General features: G+C 63.6%; 2 protein-coding genes across 4 annotated transcripts in view; both read left to right on the plus strand.

The window, feature by feature from the left end:
- The window catches only part of BRF1 (BRF1 RNA polymerase III transcription initiation factor subunit), a 33,925-nt gene extending 26,364 nt beyond the window's left edge, over positions 1–7,561 (plus strand). For all 3 annotated transcript variants that reach the window (XM_058655154.1, XM_058655156.1, XM_058655155.1), the window contains 8 exons: positions 1,589–1,858; positions 2,488–2,549; positions 3,036–3,117; positions 3,192–3,247; positions 3,916–4,172; positions 6,152–6,203; positions 6,439–6,610; positions 6,962–7,561. In XM_058655154.1, the coding sequence (XP_058511137.1) occupies positions 1,589–1,858; positions 2,488–2,549; positions 3,036–3,117; positions 3,192–3,247; positions 3,916–4,172; positions 6,152–6,203; positions 6,439–6,610; positions 6,962–6,999 (989 nt within the window). In that variant the 3' untranslated portion in view covers positions 7,000–7,561. The remainder of the gene's footprint in view (positions 1–1,588; positions 1,859–2,487; positions 2,550–3,035; positions 3,118–3,191; positions 3,248–3,915; positions 4,173–6,151; positions 6,204–6,438; positions 6,611–6,961) is intronic.
- A 5,883-nt stretch (positions 7,562–13,444) lies between these two features.
- On the plus strand, positions 13,445–19,804 carry NUDT14 (nudix hydrolase 14). Its single transcript, XM_058655641.1, is given in 8 exon segments — positions 13,445–13,617; positions 15,194–15,234; positions 15,443–15,507; positions 15,553–15,649; positions 15,651–15,752; positions 17,069–17,242; positions 17,244–17,285; positions 19,468–19,804. Coding segments are annotated over 8 exon segments (939 nt in total). The 5' UTR covers positions 13,445–13,536.
- The last annotated feature ends 142 nt before the right edge of the window (positions 19,805–19,946 follow it).

Raw genomic sequence — 19,946 nt, forward strand, 5'->3', positions numbered from 1 at the left:
CATCTGCTGATTCACTTGCAGTGAATGGTGGTGACTGTCAAGTCTGGGCCAGGCCACAACCAGGAGCCAGAAGCCAGGAACTCTTCCAGTCTCCTGCATGGGCAGCAGGGATTCGGGCACATGAGCAAGGAGCAGGATGGGAGCAGAGCTGCTGAGGCTCCAGCTGGCACTCCAAAATGGGAGGCGGCCTGACCCCCACCCAGCAAGGCCAGCCTTGGAGCCCTGATTTCCTTCTCACATCCTGTCCACTGCCTGGCCCTCCTGATGGGTGTTGGCAGTAGTGGACATGTCCCTCTACTTCCTTTGCCACACAGGGTGCAGGGTTCCCTGTGTACAAGGTGTTACCCTCCCATCATGCTGAGTGAGCACCCGCCATCCATGTTCTGTGAGCAGGGTGCCCACCGTGCTGGGCATTCCCGCCTCGGCCGTGAGCGGGGTCCCTACGTCTGCATTCTGTGGAGCCCACAGGCGTCTGTGTGAGCAATGTGTGCTACACAGGCTTGCCTGGTTCTTGCCTCGTCACCCTGCTGATACCCATCCCAGGCACCTGTCATGCTCTCGTGTGCAGAGCTGAGCTGTGTGTGTCTCAGAGGTACTTTAGTGCTCTTCTGTGCTCATTTCTTCCGCTGTTTCCTTTGCTGGGTTGATGATATTCCCATGAAGGCAGCCTTTGCGGGTCCTCACATGGCATGGTGACCTCACAGGTCCCCGTGTGACACTTCCAGGTTCTCTCACCATGCCACACCTGTTCTGGTGTATGGATAGTACACACAGGCGAGGCAGTGGGCCTTGGAGCTCTGTGCTGGCCACGGCCCCTTGTGTTTGTTGGTGGGTTCTGCGCCATGGAGAGTTCAAGGCGAGGTTTTCTGATTCTCCCCATGCTTAGCTGGAATTGTTGGGGCTGTTGCTTCCCCCGGGGAGTGTCATGGCATGTGGCTGACCTGCGTCTGTCCGTGCACCTGGCTGGTGTCGAAGGCGCCAGAAAGGAGGGCTGGTGCTGGCACAGCCATCGCTCAGACTTGCTCTGTGAGCGAGGCCTGTAAGGTGTTGGGTCCTCATGCTACCAGTGTGCTTGCTCCACACACACCGCATGCTCCATCGTCCTCGGGGGTCTTCCCGCCCGTCTGCAGCAGACAACTGGGCATGGCCGTGTGGCCCACACGGAAAGGCTTGGGGTAGTGTTCTGGGGCACTAGCCTGCACTGCTGTGCTGGGCCTTGATGTATGTCTGTATCTCTCTGTTGCACGTCTGCTCACACCTGCCCTGACTGTGACAGAAGCACATGTCCCTGTCCTCCCGCTGAAACCGGAATGGGTCTGCTCAGTAGCTGTTAGCAGCTGAAGTTCTGACTTCAGTGGCTGCTGACACCGTGTCCTCTTGCCAGCCCAAGCCAGGGCCAGTGCTTGCCCCTGCTGCCCCTGCTGCCCAGCTCTGCTGTTTGAGCCTACAGTGTATTTGCAGCTGCGGGAGGTACAGCAGAGGCTGCTGGCTTGGGGGCAGGCCCAGGTGGCAGGAGGGCTGTTCTGAAGCTGCACTTGGCTCAGCTGGCCTGCTGGTGGTGGTGAGTAGGTCCTGTGTCCATCCCTAGGCTCTGCCGAGGACACCACGTCCAGCCTGTTTGGTGAGGAAGACACCGAAGATGAGGAACTGGAGGCCGCGGCTAGCCACCTGAACAAGGGCTTCTACCAGGAGCTCCTCGGCAGTGGCCTGCCTGGCGGCTCTGCCGGTGCAGGAAGCCCTGTGGAGGGCAGCCGGCCCCCCGCCTTGGAGTCCCTGCTCGGCCCCCTGCCCACAGTGGCCAGCCTAGGCATCTCAGACTCCATCCGCGAATGCATCTCCTCCCAGAGCCGGGACCCCAGTGAGTGCCCTGGCAACAGGATGCAGGCTGGGAATGGGCTGCCCTCCAGGTATAGCTGGCAGGCCCTTGGGTGGCAGTGCCTCCTATAGGCAGACCGTGGGCTATGGTGCAAGAAAAGGCCCTGGGGCAGCCCGGTGCACAGTGGCCGCAAAGCGAGGCCATGCTGGCCAGCCTGAGTCTGCGAGGATGGCAGGACACAGCACATTGGCCCATAGGGAGCTGGCTCAGGCCTCAAGTGTGACAGCAGCAGAGTGCTCAAACAGCCTGGTGTGTAAGCAGGGCTCACTGAGGACCATGAGATAACAGACTGTGTGTGGGTGGATGCATGGGGCAGCCTTCACCTCACTGAGGTGGGAGGTGCTGGTCAGCCTTGCCATGGGGCTCCCTGAGCCATGTGCGTGTCCACCACAGTCCTGCCCCATGGTATCAGGGACCACACACTGAGGGGGCCTCACCCTCCCTCTGTCCTCTGACCTATGGGAAGACACTGGGGCACGGTACATGGAGGGCCTGCTCTGTGAGCAGCCTGGGGCAGGGGGAGCCCCATCCCAAGGCTGAGCCAGCCCAGATGGGGTCCGCTTGGCTCAGCAGGGCTGCCCTGAGTGAGCTAGCACCATGCTTCCCCACAGTGGACACCTCGGGAGACGGAGAGCTGGACCTCAGTGGCATTGATGACCTGGAAATCGACAGAGTGAGTGCCTGTGCCCCCCGGCCTGCCCAGGGGTGGCTCGGTGTGTGGTAGCCTTGTGCCTTGGTCTCTCATGACCCAGTTCTGCCCCAACATTGGCTTCACAGAAGTCAGAGGCTGTCCTCCCTCCTGAGGCCTTTATCACTGTCAAGATGTGGCCTGTGACCCAGGCAGGTCCCCCACAGGCCGGGGAGCGTGAGGCAGGTGACAGAATGGGTCCAGTGTTTGGACACACCATTGACACCTAGTCTCGGGCTGCTGCCCGCTGCCCACTGCCCAGGCCACCTGATTCTTCCTGTGTGGGTGTCTGCAGCCCTGACCCCAGTCCCTGCATGGGGACCCAGGTTCTGGGGTAGCAAGATGCTAGTGCCTAGGGGTTCTAGACACAGCCTGCAAGGTGGCTTGGTGGGGGCTAGAGGAAGCAGCAGGTTCCCGTCCTCATTGATCTTTGGGGAGGTCAGTGTCGACACCCTTGCTGCACTCCACCAGTACATCCTGAATGAGTCGGAAGCCCGCGTGAAGGCTGAGCTGTGGATGCGGGAGAATGCTGAGTACCTGCGGGAGCAGAGGGGTGAGTGCACTCCCCTGCCCGGGCCCCAGGCCCCGCGCCCTGGGCTGTGCTGACCACCTCCTCTGTTCTTACAGAGAAGGAGGCGCGGATAGCCAAGGAGAAGGAGCTGGGCATCTACAAGGAGCACAAGGTGGGCCGTGGGGACTCAGGCGCGTGAGCGGGGCTGAGGGCAGGAGTGCAGGCCCAGGGCAGGTGGGACTGAAGTGGGCAGCAGGGGCCGAGGACATGAGTACAGGCCAGGGGCAGGCAGGCCCGAGGTTGGAGCGTGAGAGGCCCTGTCTGCAACCCAGTATGTCTTCTCTTGACCTGGCCCTGATGGTGACACCTTCTCTGCCCTCGTGGCAGGGGCCTCCTGGTGCAGTGATGCCCAGCAGGAGACAAGAGCGTGGGGGGCCCTGACACCCACCCAGCCACGTGCTTCCTGGTGCCTGCCTTTGCTGTCTGGTGCAGCTGCACTGGACAGGTGGGAGTGCAGAGTGGCCCAAGAGCAGTTGACAGAGCTGGCTGGCCAGGCTGTTCCCAAGGAGTTTGAGTTCTCAGGGTGCCCCTGCTGCCTTCGTGTGCCCCTGCCTCTCAGCCATGTTAGTGTGGCTCTGCCAGCCCAGGCCCTGGGCCCAGCCACCCTGGATGGCCATCCCTGCTTGGTGGCCTTTCTCGCCCTGGCTCCCAGCTGAGTGGAACTCATGGAGCAGACACAGGATGGGCAGCTGGCGGGATGGAATAGGGTAGCATCCCTTGTGAGGGTGCTGTGCTGAGCGGGAGGGCTCGCAGGGACGTTGCCTCTGTGTTCTAATTTAGCCCAAGAAGTTGTGCAAGCGGCGCGAGCCGATCCAGGCCAGCACGGCCGGAGAGGCCATCGAGAAAATGCTAGAACAGAAGAAGATCTCGAGCAAGATCAACTACAGTGTACTGCGCGACCTGGACAGCAGGGGCGCAGGCAGCCCCCCCAGGGAGCACACACGGTCTGCCAGCAGGGGCAGCCCCGGGAAGCCGCCTCGGAGGAGAGGAGCAGCCAGCAGGAGCAGGGCCGACCCTGGGACCAGTGCAGGGAAGAGGTACTCTCCCAATACTTGGGCTGGGTGTGGGCAGAGACCTGGCTCTGAGGCCTGGCTGCTGCAGCCCTCACATGGTAAGCCGCTGCGCGTGTTGCTGCCCTTGGCTCTCCAGCTCCTTGGTATGCAGGCTGGGAGTTGAGAGGGGCCCTATGTCCAGCAGGGGTCACACAGTGTCAGGCTCTGCTTTCTCAGGAGGTAGTGGGGTGCTGGGAGAGGCAGGTCGCTTGTCTGGCCAGCCCCAGGCCCCGTGGCCCCTCTGCAGCCCAGCAGCCTCACTGCTGGCTCTACAAGGTGCAGCTTGAGCATGCGAATGAGGCAGGTGGGCCCAGCACTGCAGCAGGTGGGTTAGTGCTGCCACCCAGGGCCGTGCCCCTTCCTCCTGCCCCCTGCTGGTCTTCAGCAGAACCCACGTTGGCAGGAGACGTGCCTTAGCTGCATTCGAACGAGCACTCCTGCCGCGGGAAAGCCAGCGCCCAGCTCCCCTGCGCTGTGTTCTTCCTCCTCTGCCCATTGTTGGCCAGCGGTCTTTGAGCAGCACAGTTCCAGCGACTTGTCCCTTCGTCCCAGTTTTGCTTTCTCATTGCTTCTAGAATCCTTGCTAAAGATCTTCTGTACATCTCTGCTGTGAGCCCCTTAGGAAGCTGCACTTGGGGGGGTTGCCCCTTGAACGTGGCTTAGCGGCAACCTTTGGGTTCCCTCTTAGAACTCTTAGACCAGCTGTTCCAATAGCACGTTGTGTGTTGCCTACAAATAGGAAAACAGAAAGATCCCCTGTCTGCATTCCCAAAGGCCCTCAAGGTTTGGGGCTGGAGTGGTGAGGCACCACCTTGGAGTGTGGGGGCAGAGTGACTGCTGAGCCTCGCTGCCTCTGCCTGCTCCTCACCTGAAGGCCTCACAAGCCAGCCCTATATGCTGCCTTCAGTCAGGGTTGCCTGGCCCTCCTTGCTCCGCTGGCTAGGCTCAGCCTGAAGCTGTCGCAGGGGTGTGTGTCTATTCGAGAGGCAGAGCGAGCAAGAGGTGTTCCACCTGCTGCTTCACTGCCCAGGTGTCTGCAGCAGCTGTGACTGAGCCAGCCTCACACCTGCTGGGATCGCACCTGGGAGTGTCCCAAGCGTCTGAGCTCTTGTCTCCTGTCGCCTTCCAAGGCAGGAAACAGCAGCTGGGACCTGAGCTGTCGTTCTGCCTGGGATGGGGCTGGGCAGCCTCTGGCACTGAGGCATGACTCCTAGCCCAGCCCTGAGCTGTGCTGTGTCTGTGGGAATGGATGCCATTTACCGTCAAGGCTCTCAGAGCAGCAGTTGGAACACACCATGGGTTTGTGGGAGCCATGGAGGCCGGGACTAGGGCTGTCCTAGGGTCCCACAGGCCCACAACCACCCAAACATGCCAGCTGCCTGGCTGCCAGGTCCTGTGCTCGTCCGGCAGGTCCCAGCCAGGCAGAGCTGAGTCTTTGTGGGCCAGCAGGCCAGCGCAGGGGAGCTGCTCTCAAGGTGGGGAATGGCAGGGTGGGATGAGTCTTGGAGCGCCGCTCGTCTTCCCTTCATCATGTTACCTACCCTTCCTCCTTCCTCCTTCCCCAGGGGCTGTAGTATGTGGGGGCGGGGGTGCATGTGGGAATTAGGGATCTCCAGTGACTGTGGCCAAGACTCCTCAGACCTTAGTCCAAGGGGCAGTGGGGACAGGGTTTGGCAGCTTGGCTGCCACCAGAGCATCCACAGAGAAGCAGCTGTGGTGGTGTCTGGGCAGAGGGGGTGCAGAGTGCAATATCCCGAGGAAATAGATCTGTCACTTGTGTGGCAGACAGGGGGCCCAGCGTCAAAGGCACCAACTTTCCTGGATGGCAGAGCCACAAGGATGGGCAAGGCCCCTGTGAGTGGGTCCTTGTGTACCTAGTTTGGGCACCAAGCAGGCAGGCGTGGGCTGAGGCCTCGGTGGGGTGGGACAGGTGTGGGCTATGACCACATGGTGCTTTCCTTTAGGCTGCGGCCTCTGCTACCAACACAGCCGGCTAAGAAGGCAGCTGTACGAGAGGTACGTCTTCCTGCACAGCCAGGGAGGGCTGCACGGGGCTGGACCCATCATGAGGGACTCCTGGGGCCTCAGTGGCAGAGGTCAAGCCAGTTCCACTGCAGGCCTGATGCCGCTGGCCTTCCTGGAGGGTGCCAGGCCTCCCACCCACAGGCCTGGGGTGGTGCCCTGTGTTCCTGAGCGCCTTAGCTGAAGGGACAGTGGCTGCTCGTGATCCCCTCCTTCCACTTACTTGCAGACCCTGCCCCCACGCTCCCCTGCCCATGGGACTGAGCCTCTCAGGCCAGCAGCAGTCCTGGTAGAAAGTGGGCCCGTGTCCTACCACCCGGATGAGGACGCGGACGACGAGGACCCGGAGGAAGAGGACGGGGAGCCCTGTGTCAGCGCTCTGCAGATGATGGGCGGCAATGGTGGGTGGTGGGAGATGGTGGGAGCCACGAGTCGGGGAGGGGCTGCCCAGGCACTCCTTACACCAAGGCCCGCTGGCTTCACGCTGCATTTCTCTGGGAAAAAGTATGAGCAAACTGACTGTGCTGATTGTGAAGTCCCGCAAAGTGCTGTGCTGCAGGAGGTGAGGGGCCAGGGCTGCAGGGCGTCCTCTGCAGGCCGTGGGTTCTGGGCTGCCCTGGAACGCTCCCAGGTAAGAGGAGGGCCTGCCAGCCCCACGGCAGTGCAGGGAGAAGGCCGAGTAGGGTGTGGGCCTCTGCAACTGAGGAGGGGCTGGGCGTCAGAGTCACCAGGACGGTCCTCTGTGCTTTCAGATTATGGCTGTGATGGTGAGGACGACGAGGGCTACTGAGGGCACCCTGGGCGGCAGAGGAAGCCGAAGGACCCGAGAGCACGCTCCGCTGTGGGCCTGAGTGCCCAGCATGCCCAGCAGGAAGACTGGCCTAAAAAGCCCCGGGGCTAGCCGCACCTGTCCCTGTTGTAAGGGAACTGGTTTTGCGTCCGCAGCGGGGGATGCTGGGCCCTCCTGCCCTGGGGTCCGCAGAGAGCTGTCCCCCACCTCCCTCGGGTGGGCGCAGCCTGTGAGTCTGCACCAAAGCCCCTGGTGTGGCCAGCTCCCCAACACCCTGTGGGCCTGGGTGAGCCTGCGTCTGGGCTGGGATCTTTCTGCCTGCAGGATGTGGTGGCCAGCCCAGTACCCTCAGGAGAGGGGCTGCTCTTGTGCAGGTCAGCCCTGGGCCTCTGGCAGACTGAGCAGGTTTGCTGCTGGTGCTCTGTTCCCAGCAGAGACAAAGCGCTGGATTCGGCGTCCTGGGGCTGTGTGTCTCAGTAGCCACTGCCTCCCCCCACGGCTCCCAGTAGGCTGGCTGTAGGGTCAGGTTAGAGAAACAGGAAGATCTGTTGCTTGAGCACAAGTGGGCTGTGCCTGTTCTTTGTGGTGGTTCTGTGGCCCTGTACCTCCCTGGCACCGGGGTGCACACGGGGATCCCAGCAGGGGCATCTTGTGCCAGCAGTTGTTTCTACACAGGAATCTTGGGCCTACCCATCGCCCAGTTGGAGCTGCAGTCCACTGCTGCTCCTCAGATGCTGAACTGGGCTGCCACTGCCCTTGTAGCCCTGGGCAGGCAGAGGGCCGCCCAGGGCCAGCCTGAGTGAACTGTGCCTGCCCATGCCTGGGGCAGGGTGTAGCAGTGTACGTAGGGGAAGGATGGTCCAGTGTGACAGGGCCCACTGGGCTGGAGCTGTGCGAAGGCTGGCATGTGGGTCAGTGCAGCGCAACAGGTGGCTGAGAGGGCGCTGCAGGGCAGGGGGCATGGGGTCCTGCTGAAGGGTGGGGTGGGGTGACCAGGGCAGGGACTGAGCATCTACAATTTGGCTCTGCTCCATTAGCCAGGCTATGGCCCAGGGGTGGAGGTGGAGTTTCTGGGTGAGATGGGAGTGCACAGACAGAACTGGGACTTTACCTGCCCAGTGCCTGTGTTGACTGACACATGTCAGGAAGATGGCCAGAGGGGGGCACTCCTGGCAAGGCAATGCCTGGCGGCATTGCCTGGTGCAGGCCATGTGGCCACCCCGGCAGTGGGGGAGGAGAACCTGCGTAATCCCTAGTCCCCAGACAGGATGAGCTGTACTGCGGCCTGTCCACATGTGGGCTCTGCCAGTTCCTGGCCAGAACTCTAGCTTCACTGAGTGGAGGACTCCAGTTTCCACAAAGACTGGCAGGCACATCATGAGGAGGCAGGGCCCTGTCCTGAGGCTGGTGTTGCAGGCAAGGCAGACTTTTGTGAATTTTAAAAAGATTTATTTTCATTAGGCAGATCAGATTTATGGAGAAAGAAATTTTCCATCTGCTGGTTCACTCCCCAAGCAGCCGCAATGCTGGAGCTGAACTGATCAAGCCAGGAGGTGCACGTGGGTGTAGGGTCCCAAGGCCTTGGGCTGTCCTCCACTGTTTTCCCAGGCCACAGGCAGGGAGCTGGATGGGAAGTGGAGCAGTTGGGACATGAACCAGCATCCATAAAGGATCCTGGTACTTACTATATGCTACACCACTGCACCACTGCAGGAAGCAGGTTCTAACTCACATTTATGCCTGTGTGTGGACAGCTCTGTGCAGACTTGCATGCGAAAGCAAGCAGGAAAGGGGCAGGGCTGGGGCAGGACCAAGGGGCCCTGGAAGGTGGCGTGGCGGGAGGTGGGCAGCCCCTGAGGAGGAGGGCTGGGGCAGGACCAAGGGGCCCTGGAAGGTGGCGTGGCGGGAGGTGGGCAGCCTCTGAGGAGGAGGGCTGGGGCAGGACCAAGGGGCCCTGGAAGGTGGCGTGGCGGGAGGTGGGCAGCCCCTGAGGAGGAGCAGGGCCAGCAGGTGCTCGTGTACTCCAAACCTGCATAAGGAGAAGCAGGAGCCACTGACAGGTGCCTGAACATAGGGTTCTTGCTTGGTCTATGAAGCCCAGGTCCCAGGTTGGGTCGGGGAACCATTGGTAATGCCAGGAGGGCTGGGTCCACAGGTTGGAGGTGGGGAATGGGTGTGTGTGGAGCTCCAGAAGGTGCAGGACAAGCAGGTGGGGGCCTCAGCCTCACTGGCTGCAGTGAGAAGATGCTGGCGTGTTGGACAGCTGGGCCAGGCCGACCAGGTAAAGCTGGGCTGAGGTGGGTGCAGACAGGTGGGTGTGGGTCCAGGGCATCCCCACAGCTGACCGGCATACTGGCGCCAAGGGGTCTCAGACTGCACTAGTCGCAGGAAGTGTCCAGGACTGATAAGGGGCAGGAGTCGGAAGCCACGCAGCCTCCCGCTTCCTGAGGGCCCTGTGGCCGCAGCGCTGAGTGAGACACTGCATCTGGTCTGTTTAAGCAGGACCAGGTAGCAGGGCCCAGCCTGGACATGCACAGCAAAGTGCAGGTGTTGTCTGTGGCCCTGCTGGGCTGTCTAGGCATCCTGTAGATGGATACACTTGGGGTCAGGGGGCTGCTTCCCAGTGGGCTGGTCTCCGTGTTGCCCCAAATGCCTTCCAGCCACCCCCCCCACCAGCACCACCATCCTGGAGGGAGGCTCCTGGATGCCTGGGGCAGCCCCCTACACACACACCTCCAGCTGCTGCTCTAGCCCAGACCCCCCTACCCAGGGTCCCTGTAACAACACACACACCACTTACAAACCTCCATGGCCAGCTCCCTGAGAAAGGAGTTTCAGGGGACATGGCTGTAATGCCCACCCCAAACGCAGAACACCTGAGGCACACCCACCACCCCCCTCTCCATGCCAGAGAGCCACTCTTGCCGCGCCTCCACCCATGGCAAGCGGCTGGGGCAGCCGACATCACATCCAAGGCGTCCAACCCCTCCTGGGGGCGCCGTTGCCCAGGCCCGAGGTGCAGGTCCCAGGTGTTCGAGGAGCCAAGCGGAGCACGCCGGCTCCCTATTGGCCCCTGTGAAGGAGTGTAGCGGACCCATCCCGCTGCTCTTATCGGCGCTGGCAGCTGGCGACCGTCCCTGCGCAAGGGTCCCGGCCAATTCAATGGCCATTGTCCGCCGGTGCCTTTGTTCAGGAGGCGGTCACTTCCTGCGGGCCAGGCCGGGCAGGCGGGCAGGAAACGCCCTGGCTGAAGCCAGACGCAGAGGCCAGCCTAGACGGGGGCTGCCCAGGGGTCGCAGGAGGGTCCCTCCTGGGTTGGCTTGTACAGCCGCGCTGGCCCTACCTCCCCATGGGAGGCACCCTTGGGCTCCGGGAAAAGATGTGCCGCTCTGCCCCAGGCTTGGGGAGCTCAGACGGCCCCCTCACAGCCGGCGCCAGGTCTGTGCTTACACCCTACTTGCTGTGAGGTCCTCGGGACAGAGAGGCCAGGTCCACCATGCCTCTGTCCACACTGGCCCTCTCCAGGTGCGCTGTGGTCGCTGGCAGCCTTTGCCACTGCCTTCCCTGCAGACTCGGCCCAACCCTGGTAGAGAAGCTGGCATTGCATCTGCAGCAGTGAGGAGGGGGTAGCACAGGACAGCACTTTGACCCACAGCCTGTGACGCTAGCACATTGCCCAGGAGCGCCACCCACCTGGGAGACCTGGAACTCCTGGCGAAGCCTTGGCCATCAAAACCTTCTGGGGAGTCAGCCATGGGATGCAAGGTCTCCTGCTCAGCACTGAGCATTCAGAAATCAATTTGTACAAAAGAAACAACCCCTGCAGGCAACTACCACCCTGAGGCCCACAGGCCAAGCAGCTGGCCATGTCACCTGTGCTACCGCCACTCTGGCCAGACCTCCGGGGCAGAGGCCAGCAGGGGTCCAGCAGGTGGGAGCAGGCTCTCCCAGGGGAAGGGTTAGTGGGGCAGGAGGTCGTGCCCCAGGAGCATCTCACTGAGCCTGCAGGTGGGCGGCTCAGTATCCTCAGGGGGTCCCTGTTTCTCACAACAGAATCCTGGATGGAGGTCCTGGCACCTAGCCACCACGGGCACATGGCATTGCCTGGGGGATGGGCACTGGCTCTGTCCACCTCACGTGTTTTTAAAAAAGATTTATTTTTATTGGAAAGGCAGATACATAGAAGAGGAAAGACCGAGAGGAAGATCTTCCATCTGTTGATTCACTCGCCAAGTGGTCACAACAGAGCTGAGTTGATCCGAAGCCAGGAACTTCCTCCAGGTCTTCCACACAGGTGCAGGGTTCCCAGGCTTTGGGCCGTCCTCCACTGCTTTCCCAGGCCACAGGCAGGGAGCTGGATGGGAAGTGGGGCCGCCGGGACATGAACCGGCACCCATGTGGGACCCTGGTGCATGCAAGGTGAGGAACTTAGCCAATAGGCTACTGTGCCAGGCCCTCACCTCATGTATTTTAAAAAACCTGACAGATGGCAGTGCCTGTCCATGAGCAGCAGGCATGAAGAAGTGGGGCCTAACCTGACACCCATGCCCTCCTTGAGTTAGGGGCAAAGGGCATGAAGGACAAAAGGAGGGCAGAGAAGCAGCCAGGACCGGGGCCAGCCCAGCCCAGCTCAGAGACCTCCGCCCCACAGAGGGGAGAGCCAGGGAGGAAGGTGCCCAGCAAGGGCCTGGCCAGGCCAGAGTCCTTCAGTCGACAGGCTACATGGACATCGAGACAGGATGTGTCAGTGTTGTGCTTACCACCTGTGACCAGGATTCTACATGGGTGCAGGTTCGAGTCCCGTCTGCTCCACTTCCAATCCAGCTCCTTGCTGCTGGCCTGGGAACTGGGGCCCCTGCATCCATGTGCGAGACCCACAAGAAGCTGCCGGCTATGCTGTCATCTGGGGAGGGAACCAGCAGCTCTCTCTCCCTCTCTCCTCACTTTCCAGTATGTTTATCAGATGAGGGAGATGGTTTGTGCCACTGGGGGGGACAAGAGCCAGATGGTTTGTCTAGGGCTTCTCCAAACTCCAGTGGGGGTGGGGGGCAGGGGCAAGGAGAGAACTCCGGTGGGGGGCAGAACTGTCCTCAGCTCCATCCACACCTCTCCCCCACCGCTCCAGCACCCCGTCCATGCTGCACGCAGCCTGGCTCGCCTGTCGGGCCTCCTGCAGACCTCGGGCAGGGCAGTGAGTGGCCCTCCATGTTGGCTGGGACTCCAGGGGTCTCTTGGTGGGAGTTGCCCCTGTGAATCACCCCTTCACAGCAGGCACAAATGCAGGAAGCTGCCATTCTGTGAGACGCTATTTTCTCTCCCCGAGAAGGTGGGTCCATCGGAAGGCATTGTTCGTGGGCTCGCTGGGGACTGGCTGGGGCCCTGGCCGAGCCGTTTCCCTTCGAGACCCAGGGGCGCCGGGTGGCTGGGAGTCAGGGGCCTGGATCCAGCAGCACGTCTACAAGGCAGAGTCTGGGTGGAAACCCCGCAAGGCAGAGCCGGACAGCCTGGAACAGGGCCAGCCCCAGGTCCAGCACACTCCCATACAGGGCTGGCCGGGAGAGGGGCAGACCCACCCCGCCTGCTGACCAGCATCTCACTGGGGGCATTCCAGAGAGTACCACTCCCATGTCTTCAGCTGAGGACTCGCCATCCATGGGACCATGGCTCTACATCCTGCTGAGGCCTCCAGGCTGTCCAGAGGCCTCATGCCTGGCTGGGGCTGGCACCCAGAGCACCTAAAGCTGTGGACAGCGGTCGTTGGCCCTGTGGCTTTTGAGGTCGGATCAGGGCACAGTAGATCAGGGGAGTGTCTGTGGGCCTGGGAGTGCCCTGTCCATGACCAGAGCCTTCTGAAGGGTGGGGAAGCCCGCAGGGCTGGAGGTGAAGTGGGCTCCCCAGGGGCCTGCAGGCCCCGCACTGCCCAGAGGATGTGGGGAGGGTTGTGTGCAGTCCCTACCGGGAGACGCAAATAAGGCTGGGACCAACCGAGCTCCTCACCGCTCACCCCAGCTGGGGCGGGCTTCTGAGCAGCCCGGTCCTGCCACATGCTGAAACCCGTCTCCAAGCCCACCTGGGGCTCCGGGATGCAGCTCCTCACTGCAGCGGACCGAGGGGGTGACCCTGACTTCCGCCGGGCCCAGCCGGGCCCAGCCGAGCCGAACTGGGCTTTGGGGGATGAACCAGCAGATGGCAGCTTCTAATAAATGAAAATCCGCTCGACTAAGACAGCAGGTCCCGGGACGCCAGGACAAGTCCGAGGCACTTGGCCTGGGTGCGTGCAGCTAGGTGCGCCGCGTGGCCAGCCGGGGGCAGGCCCTGTAGCAAGGGCCTGCGCTGGGCAGTCCCTCCGCCCAGCCTTCCCACGCCCGGCGACCGCGGCCAGGCGCACTGCAGCGACTCCTCCTCTGCTTCCAGAGACTGCCTCACGCACGCCCCCCGACACGCCTCCCGTTGCAGCCCGCGCACCTGCCGCGCCCCGGGCGCATTGGGCATGCTCCAACGCTTTCTGCGCCGCCCCAGCCTGCCCCGCGCGCCGCCATGGAGCGCATCGAGGGCGCAGTAGTGGGTCCCTGCGCCTCCTCGCCCTACCTGCAGCCGCTCAGGCTGCACTACGGCCAGGTGAGCCCGCGCGCCCTCGATTCCGGTCCCGCCTGGGCCCCGCCCATCCCGTGCTCTTGTCCACCAGGCCCCCGCCCACCTGGCTCGTTGGTTGCCGGGTGGGGGGGCGGTGGTCAGAAGGGCTCCTACAGGTGGTGAGTTCCAGACCAGGAGAGGGTAGGCGGCCAGAAGGCGCAGGGCAGGGATCCCGTCTAGGTGGGCTTACCCCCAGGGGCTTCCTGGGGCAGGCACCACTGGGGTCGCTCTGCCTGGCCAGTGGCCCAAGGCCTCACCTCTTGCCGCCCTGGCAGACCCGCTCGCCTAGCTTGGCACTAGTCCTGGCTGGGATCTAGTGCTTGTCTGCCACCCTTCTCCCTCCTGCTTACTGCGGAGGTGTGCTGGAGGTCCTCTCTGCTGTCTCACCCAGGCTCCTGCCCCTGGGCAGACCCTGTGAGAAGGGCCCATCGCCCTCCCTGCCTCATGAGCCTATCCCATACCGGAGCTGCTGGGCTGTGGGATGCAGGGGTGCTAGCCTTGGGGGTTCCTGCTGATAGTCCCTACTGGGGTCTGCCGGGGCACTGCCGCTCAGGTGTAAAGGGCCTGGTGCAGATGCAGGAGCAGGTGCCTGGGTCCATTCCCTCCCCAGGGGGCAGTTGCAGGCCACAGCTGGCCAGGGTGGACCTGGAGGATGGACAGCCAGCCCCACAGGGTCCTTCTGCCCTGAGCAGCCTGGGGCAGCCCCAGACCTGGTCCTACACAGACCGCCCCACACAGGTCCCTAGTGTTCAGTGGTAGCTGCCCACTCTAGGGGCCCAGCATCAATGCTGAGCTTCTTCAGCTAGGCCTGCTGCCCTAGGCCTCCAGGGGCTCTGGTTGGACCCATGGGCCAGACACACTCTGGGGGCCTGATCCATGGGGTCCCTTGAGGTCTGTGTGAGCGATGCTGAGACAGGAGTTGTGGGGCAGACCGGGGGGCATACCTTCCCTGGGCCGGCCCTGGCTAAGGCAGGCCTGAGTTCACCTGCACTCCACAGCCTCTGGCCACCAGACAGCCATGGACACCTGCCCTGCCCCTGGAAGCCAGGCTGCCCTCGCCCAGGGTGCCTCTGTCTGGGCCAGCTGGATCTGACTATCCCACCAGTTAGCTCCTCCAGGAAGGCCAAGTCTGTGCTTTCCATCTCGAATGGAGCCCGGGTTTGTCCTGGCCTGGTGGGTACTGAATGCTGGCACTGGGCAGGGCCAGGTGAAGTGGCAAGGTCTGTGCCAGTCTCCTGGGTGGTGCTGGCCCCTCACACCCCAGCATGGTGCTCAAGCCTTATTAGTGCTGGCCTTGGCTGCCCCTGGGGAGCCTGGATCAGGCCCCTGTCCTACCCTTCCCGCCTTCTGGACCATCCTGCCCAGTACAGCCTGCCTCCCCCCACAATGCAGGCTCCCCTCCCCAGTGCAACTGCCCCCAGTACAGGCTCCTCCCCCCAGTGGAATCCCCCACAACTCAGGCTGTCCCCCACAATGAGGCCCCCCCCCCCCCCAGTGCAGGCTGTCTTCCCCCAGTGCAGGCTGCTCTCTGACGTGTGCCTGTCTGGCCAGCTCACCCCAGGGCACCCCCAAGTCCTGGGACTTCATGAAGACCCATGACAGGTGAGGGCCCCCACCAGTCCTGCCCCCATGGCCCAGCCACTGCTTGTCCTGTCCCTGAGGGGTCAGCCAGCTCAGCAGTGATAGGCAGGCCCCCTAGGAGCCCAGAGGCCCTTCTGGCTCCCTGTCAGCTGGCACAACGTAGATCTGGTCCTGGCCTGCCACGCAGCCCTGGCTGGCCTGTCTCCACTCTGCCCCTTCTGCCCCCCAGTGTGACCGTGCTGCTGTTCAACTCTTCCCAGAGGAGCCTGGTGCTGGTCAGGCAGTTCCAGCCAGGTGAGGCCGGAAGTGGGGCTGTGGTGACCATGTCCCCTCGCCCAGTTGTGTATGCAGGTTCCCACTTCCCGGGAACCCTGGCCGTGGTGAGGCAGAACGGGCCCCAGGAGCTGCAGCCTGCTCTGCCCGGTGCAGCGGGGGTGACAGCCGGGACTCTCGCTGGAGGAAGTGGCTTGCAAGGAGGTGTGGGAGGAGTGTGGCTACCGCCTAGCTCCCTCTGACCTCCACAGGGTCACCACAACCAGGTGAAAGCTGTGGCCTGGTTGGGCACGTGGGGCTGGGGCCGGTGACGCAGGGTTTGCCAGCGTGAACCTGGGAGAGCATGAACCAGGGTGCTCAGGCTCCTGTGGCATTCTGGGCCTGTGCCGCTGCCCTGCAGCCCCCCACGTGGGGACTGGCTCAGGGTGGCAGCTGCTGTGCCGACAGATGCCTCCACTTCCTGTGGGATTAAGCACCGGGGCTGGGGGTGGGTGAGTCACAGCTCCCTGTCAGGAACCAAGGGACGGCCAAGTCCCGGCCGGGAGAGGTGTGGCCTGTGCCTGGCCCGCAGCACCCAGGCATTCCTGCCGCACCCCCTGCATCCCCTCCCGGCCGCCCTTCCACAGGATGCTGGCACGAAGCCCATGCCCCGGGGATGGCTCAGTCACCCAATTGGGCAGAAGGGACAGGAGGAGGGTCAGCCCGCAGAGGGCCCTGTGCTCTGCCATGGACCTGGGGGACAGTTCGTACTAAGCCAGGATTTCCACACCAAAGGCTGGGAGCAGAGGTGCAGGCGGGCGGGATGGGCCAGTGTCCCAGGCAGTGGGTGCTCCTCCTAGAGGAGGGGTGGGAGTGAGAAGGCCTGGACATAAGGGTAGTCCCCGAGATGACAGGGGCCAGGTCAGGGAAAGCGGGCAGACACAGGACTGGCCTGAGGCGACGGGGCTGGGCAGGTTGGAGAAGGCGGGCATACATGGACAGGACCGGCCTGGAAACCTGGCTGGGGTGAAGAATGGGGTCCTCATGCTGGCCTCTCTGAGGGCCCCCTTACACTGGGACGGCCCCCGTGGGTTCCCTTTGCTCTTGTCTATACCACCAGGCCCGAATACCCCCCCCCCCTCCATTCCCGATCGCTCTGCCACTCCACCACTGTTCACACCAGTTCTTTGTCCTAGAGCCCTGCCCGCTTCTGCCTCCTGGCCCTCGCCCCACTCACCTGCTGAGCTGGGCAGTGCTGTCACTGGCCGCCCCCCAAGAAGTGCTCACAGGCCCTTAGGCCATCCCTGCACCCTGGAGCGTGGACAGCTGCCACTGGGTGGGCTCCAGGAGAGCAGACAAGGGCCTGAGGCCTTTCCGGATCCCTGCAGCCAACGGCAGCCCTGCCCTACCACTTGCTGTCCTCCCCGTGGCCCAGGGCTCTGCTGAGAGCCTGTGGGACAGCTGCCCATGACCACTTCCATCTTTGACCTCAAAACTCTCATCTGGCGAGACTGAGCCCACCAGGAAAAGCCCCTTTTGCTGATGAGCCCTGCCGACCCCACGAGGTCCAGGCGTGTGCTCAGCAGACCTATCTCCACCACAGGTCTGGCGTGGGGCTGATGGGCTCTTGTCAGACCGTGTTCTACGCTGAAGTGACCGACGCCCAGCATAGTGGCCCAGGTGGGGGCCGGCCCGAGGAGGGTGAGCTCATCGAGGTTATGCACCTGCCCCTGGCCGGAGCCCAGGCCTTCGAGGACAGTGGGGACAGCCCCAAGACTGGGCATCTCCTGGTTCTTCAGCCACGTGGCTCCCACCTGCGTGTACAGAGAGGGCCTCTGCTCTGCTCCCCACCACAATAAAGGCTTGCACAGCTCTGGTGCCTCCGTCTGCTGGCTCCACGCCCCCACAGCCTGGGCCAGCCCTGTGAGGGTGGGCTGTGCATCCGGGTGCCGGGGAGGGCAGAACAACAGCTCAGACCTCCTGGGCCCTGGAATGAGCCTGCTCAAAGGAAAGGGGTAAGCGCGCAGCCGCCAGGGTAGGTGGCCCTGTGACCCTGCTGGGCCTCACTCAGCCTACCCACAGTATGAAGCCGCCCGTACTGACCCAGCTCTAGCATGGAGGGCCCCACCAGCCGGTAGGGTGCCCAGCAAACCCCAGCAGCCCCCTTCCACGTCAGCAGCTGACTTAGCCCATCGACTGGCTCGGCTGCAAGCCGACAGCTCGGAGAGCGTGGGGGGTGGGTAGGCAGCTACACCTATGCAGGGCAGCCACAGGAACACAGTGTGAGGCTCGACTGGTCCTTCCAGGGGTGGGGAGCCAGCCTGGCCCTGGCAGGACTCCGTCCCTCAGGCACTGCCCCGGGGGGGTGTGGTGAAGGCAGTGAGGTGTCCAAGGGCTGGCAGCCCCCACACGGGAGCTGCTGCACTGGTGGCTTTGCTGAGCCTGCCTTCTGCTCTTGCCCTGGTAACCCTGGGGCGGGGCCCTTCTGATGCCCCTCTTCCGGGCACAGCAGGCAGCAACTGGCTCCTGCAGAGATGGTGGGAGCCTCGGTGGAGCTGCCTGCCCCTGCTCCATCTGGAGTGTTCTCTGGCTATCCCAGCCTGGGCGGTGGCCCAAGGGGCCCTTAGCACAGTGCCCAGCAGCCCCAGGTGCTAGCTTTGGAGCAGGCCACGCGGAGGCTCAGCACCTGTATGCAAATACTGGCTGTGCGGCCCAGATGGGGCCCAGCCAGGCCAGGGACAGTGCTCCCAAGAATGTCCCTGCAAGCTGTGGTCCTGCCACCTTGGCAGCCCACCTGGCCTCTGAGCTGACCCACAGGTCCTGCCCACTGCCTCTAAAGTGCTCTGGCTGACCCTGGCAGGTGCTTGGTGGGCAGATGGGGGCCAGGGCACTAGGCTTGGGTGCAGTCCAGCCCCTTACTCTGCCATGCAGCCCACAGGGCTGTCAGAGGCACCGTGGGGCTAATGGAGCCGCATCGATTTCCCGGCATGGGGGGGGCTGTAACCGGAAACTCCCCTCCGTGGCTGCTATATTTAGCACCATTTGAGAGGGAGGAAGCACAGCTTACTCCAGTCAGCCGGCTGGATAGCCAGGCAGCCCAGCACCAGCAGAGCCCTCAGGCCCCCCACACAGCCTGTGCTGAGAGGCCTTCCGGCCAGGGAGGGCCTCCTGGAAGCAGCCTTGCAACCTGGCCAGGCAGCTGTAGGGATCCTGCCCTGCACACGTGAGGGCAGGCAGTGGCTACTTGGGGAAGGCTGGGAGAGGACACAGGAGTGCCAAGCCGCCTCTCTAAGGACCTGGGTCGCCAGGGGTGCCTGAGCCCTAAGATTGGCGGCACTGTGACCCGCCCCCAGCTGGCCTGGGACAGGAAGTGCGGGAGGAGCATTGGGAGGGCCATGCCCTGGGTCCCCACTCTCACCTAGGCTGGAATTCCCCTGCCAGGACCCCAGCACTGACCTCCCCACGCCCCTGCCTGCCTGCGGTCAGGGGCCTCCAGACAGTGCAGCTGGCTTCTAGGGCTTCCCCGGCAGTCTGGGCGGCAGGATGAGTGCTGGCCATGGTGTCCTCCCTGCGGCCCCTCCTAGGGCCTTGGTGCCCTGGCCTGGACCTTGCTGGCCCTTTCCCACTCTGTCAGCAGTCCTGGTTTGTCCCTGTCTGCCTTAGCTATGGGGTGGGCAGAAGGCCTTGCGCCCACCTTGCACTGGTCTCTGAGACAGCATGGGGTCCTCCACCCCCCGCCGTTACGTAGTAACTAATTCTCCCTTATGGTGGGGGGCTGTGTGTGTGGCCTCCACCCACCTGCCAGCCTCGGGGTCCCGGGTGGGTGAGGGGAAGGCCGTTGCCCCCAAAGCCCTCCTCTGGAAAGCATTCCAGTGCCACGGTCCACTCTATCAGGGAAAAGCCCACTGTGCGGTGGTCAGGCGCCGAGTAGGGAGTCTCCGATTGCCCAGGGGACCCCTGCCCTGAGGGAGCGGCCCGCCCACTGCCCTTCTCTGGGTTCAGACCCGTGGCCTCGACCTCCACAGCCGCGGACCCGGAGAGCTCCAGCCGGGCCGTGCCTAGCGGAAGGCGGCGCAGGGGCGCGTGGCTCAGCGCCGGCGCCAGAGAGGAACGGCGCCCCCTGCAGCCGGCGCGAGGAGGGGGCGCGCGAGGGTGCGGTGCCGCGCGTGGGGCCGACCCGGCGCGCGAAGGGAGGGCGCCGCTGCACCGCTGCCCGACCCCGACCCCCGGCAGGAGCCCGGGTCCGAGCCGCCTCGCCGGGCGCGCGGGAGAGCACACCGCCAACCCCGCGCCCTCCACCACCAGGGCGCTGCCGGGCGGCGCCCTCCGCCGCCTTTAAAGCCCGGGGCGCCCCCGGCCCCCCCTGCGCGGCCCCACCCCACGGCGCGCCCCGCCCCCCTCATGCATATGCAGGTGCGCGGGTGACGAATGGGCGAGCGAGCTGTCAGTCTCGTCCCGAACTTGTTGGCTGCGGGGTCGGG

The sequence above is a fragment of the Ochotona princeps genome, chromosome 26 (assembly GCF_030435755.1).
Source record: "Ochotona princeps isolate mOchPri1 chromosome 26, mOchPri1.hap1, whole genome shotgun sequence".
NCBI lineage: Eukaryota > Metazoa > Chordata > Mammalia > Lagomorpha > Ochotonidae > Ochotona > Ochotona princeps.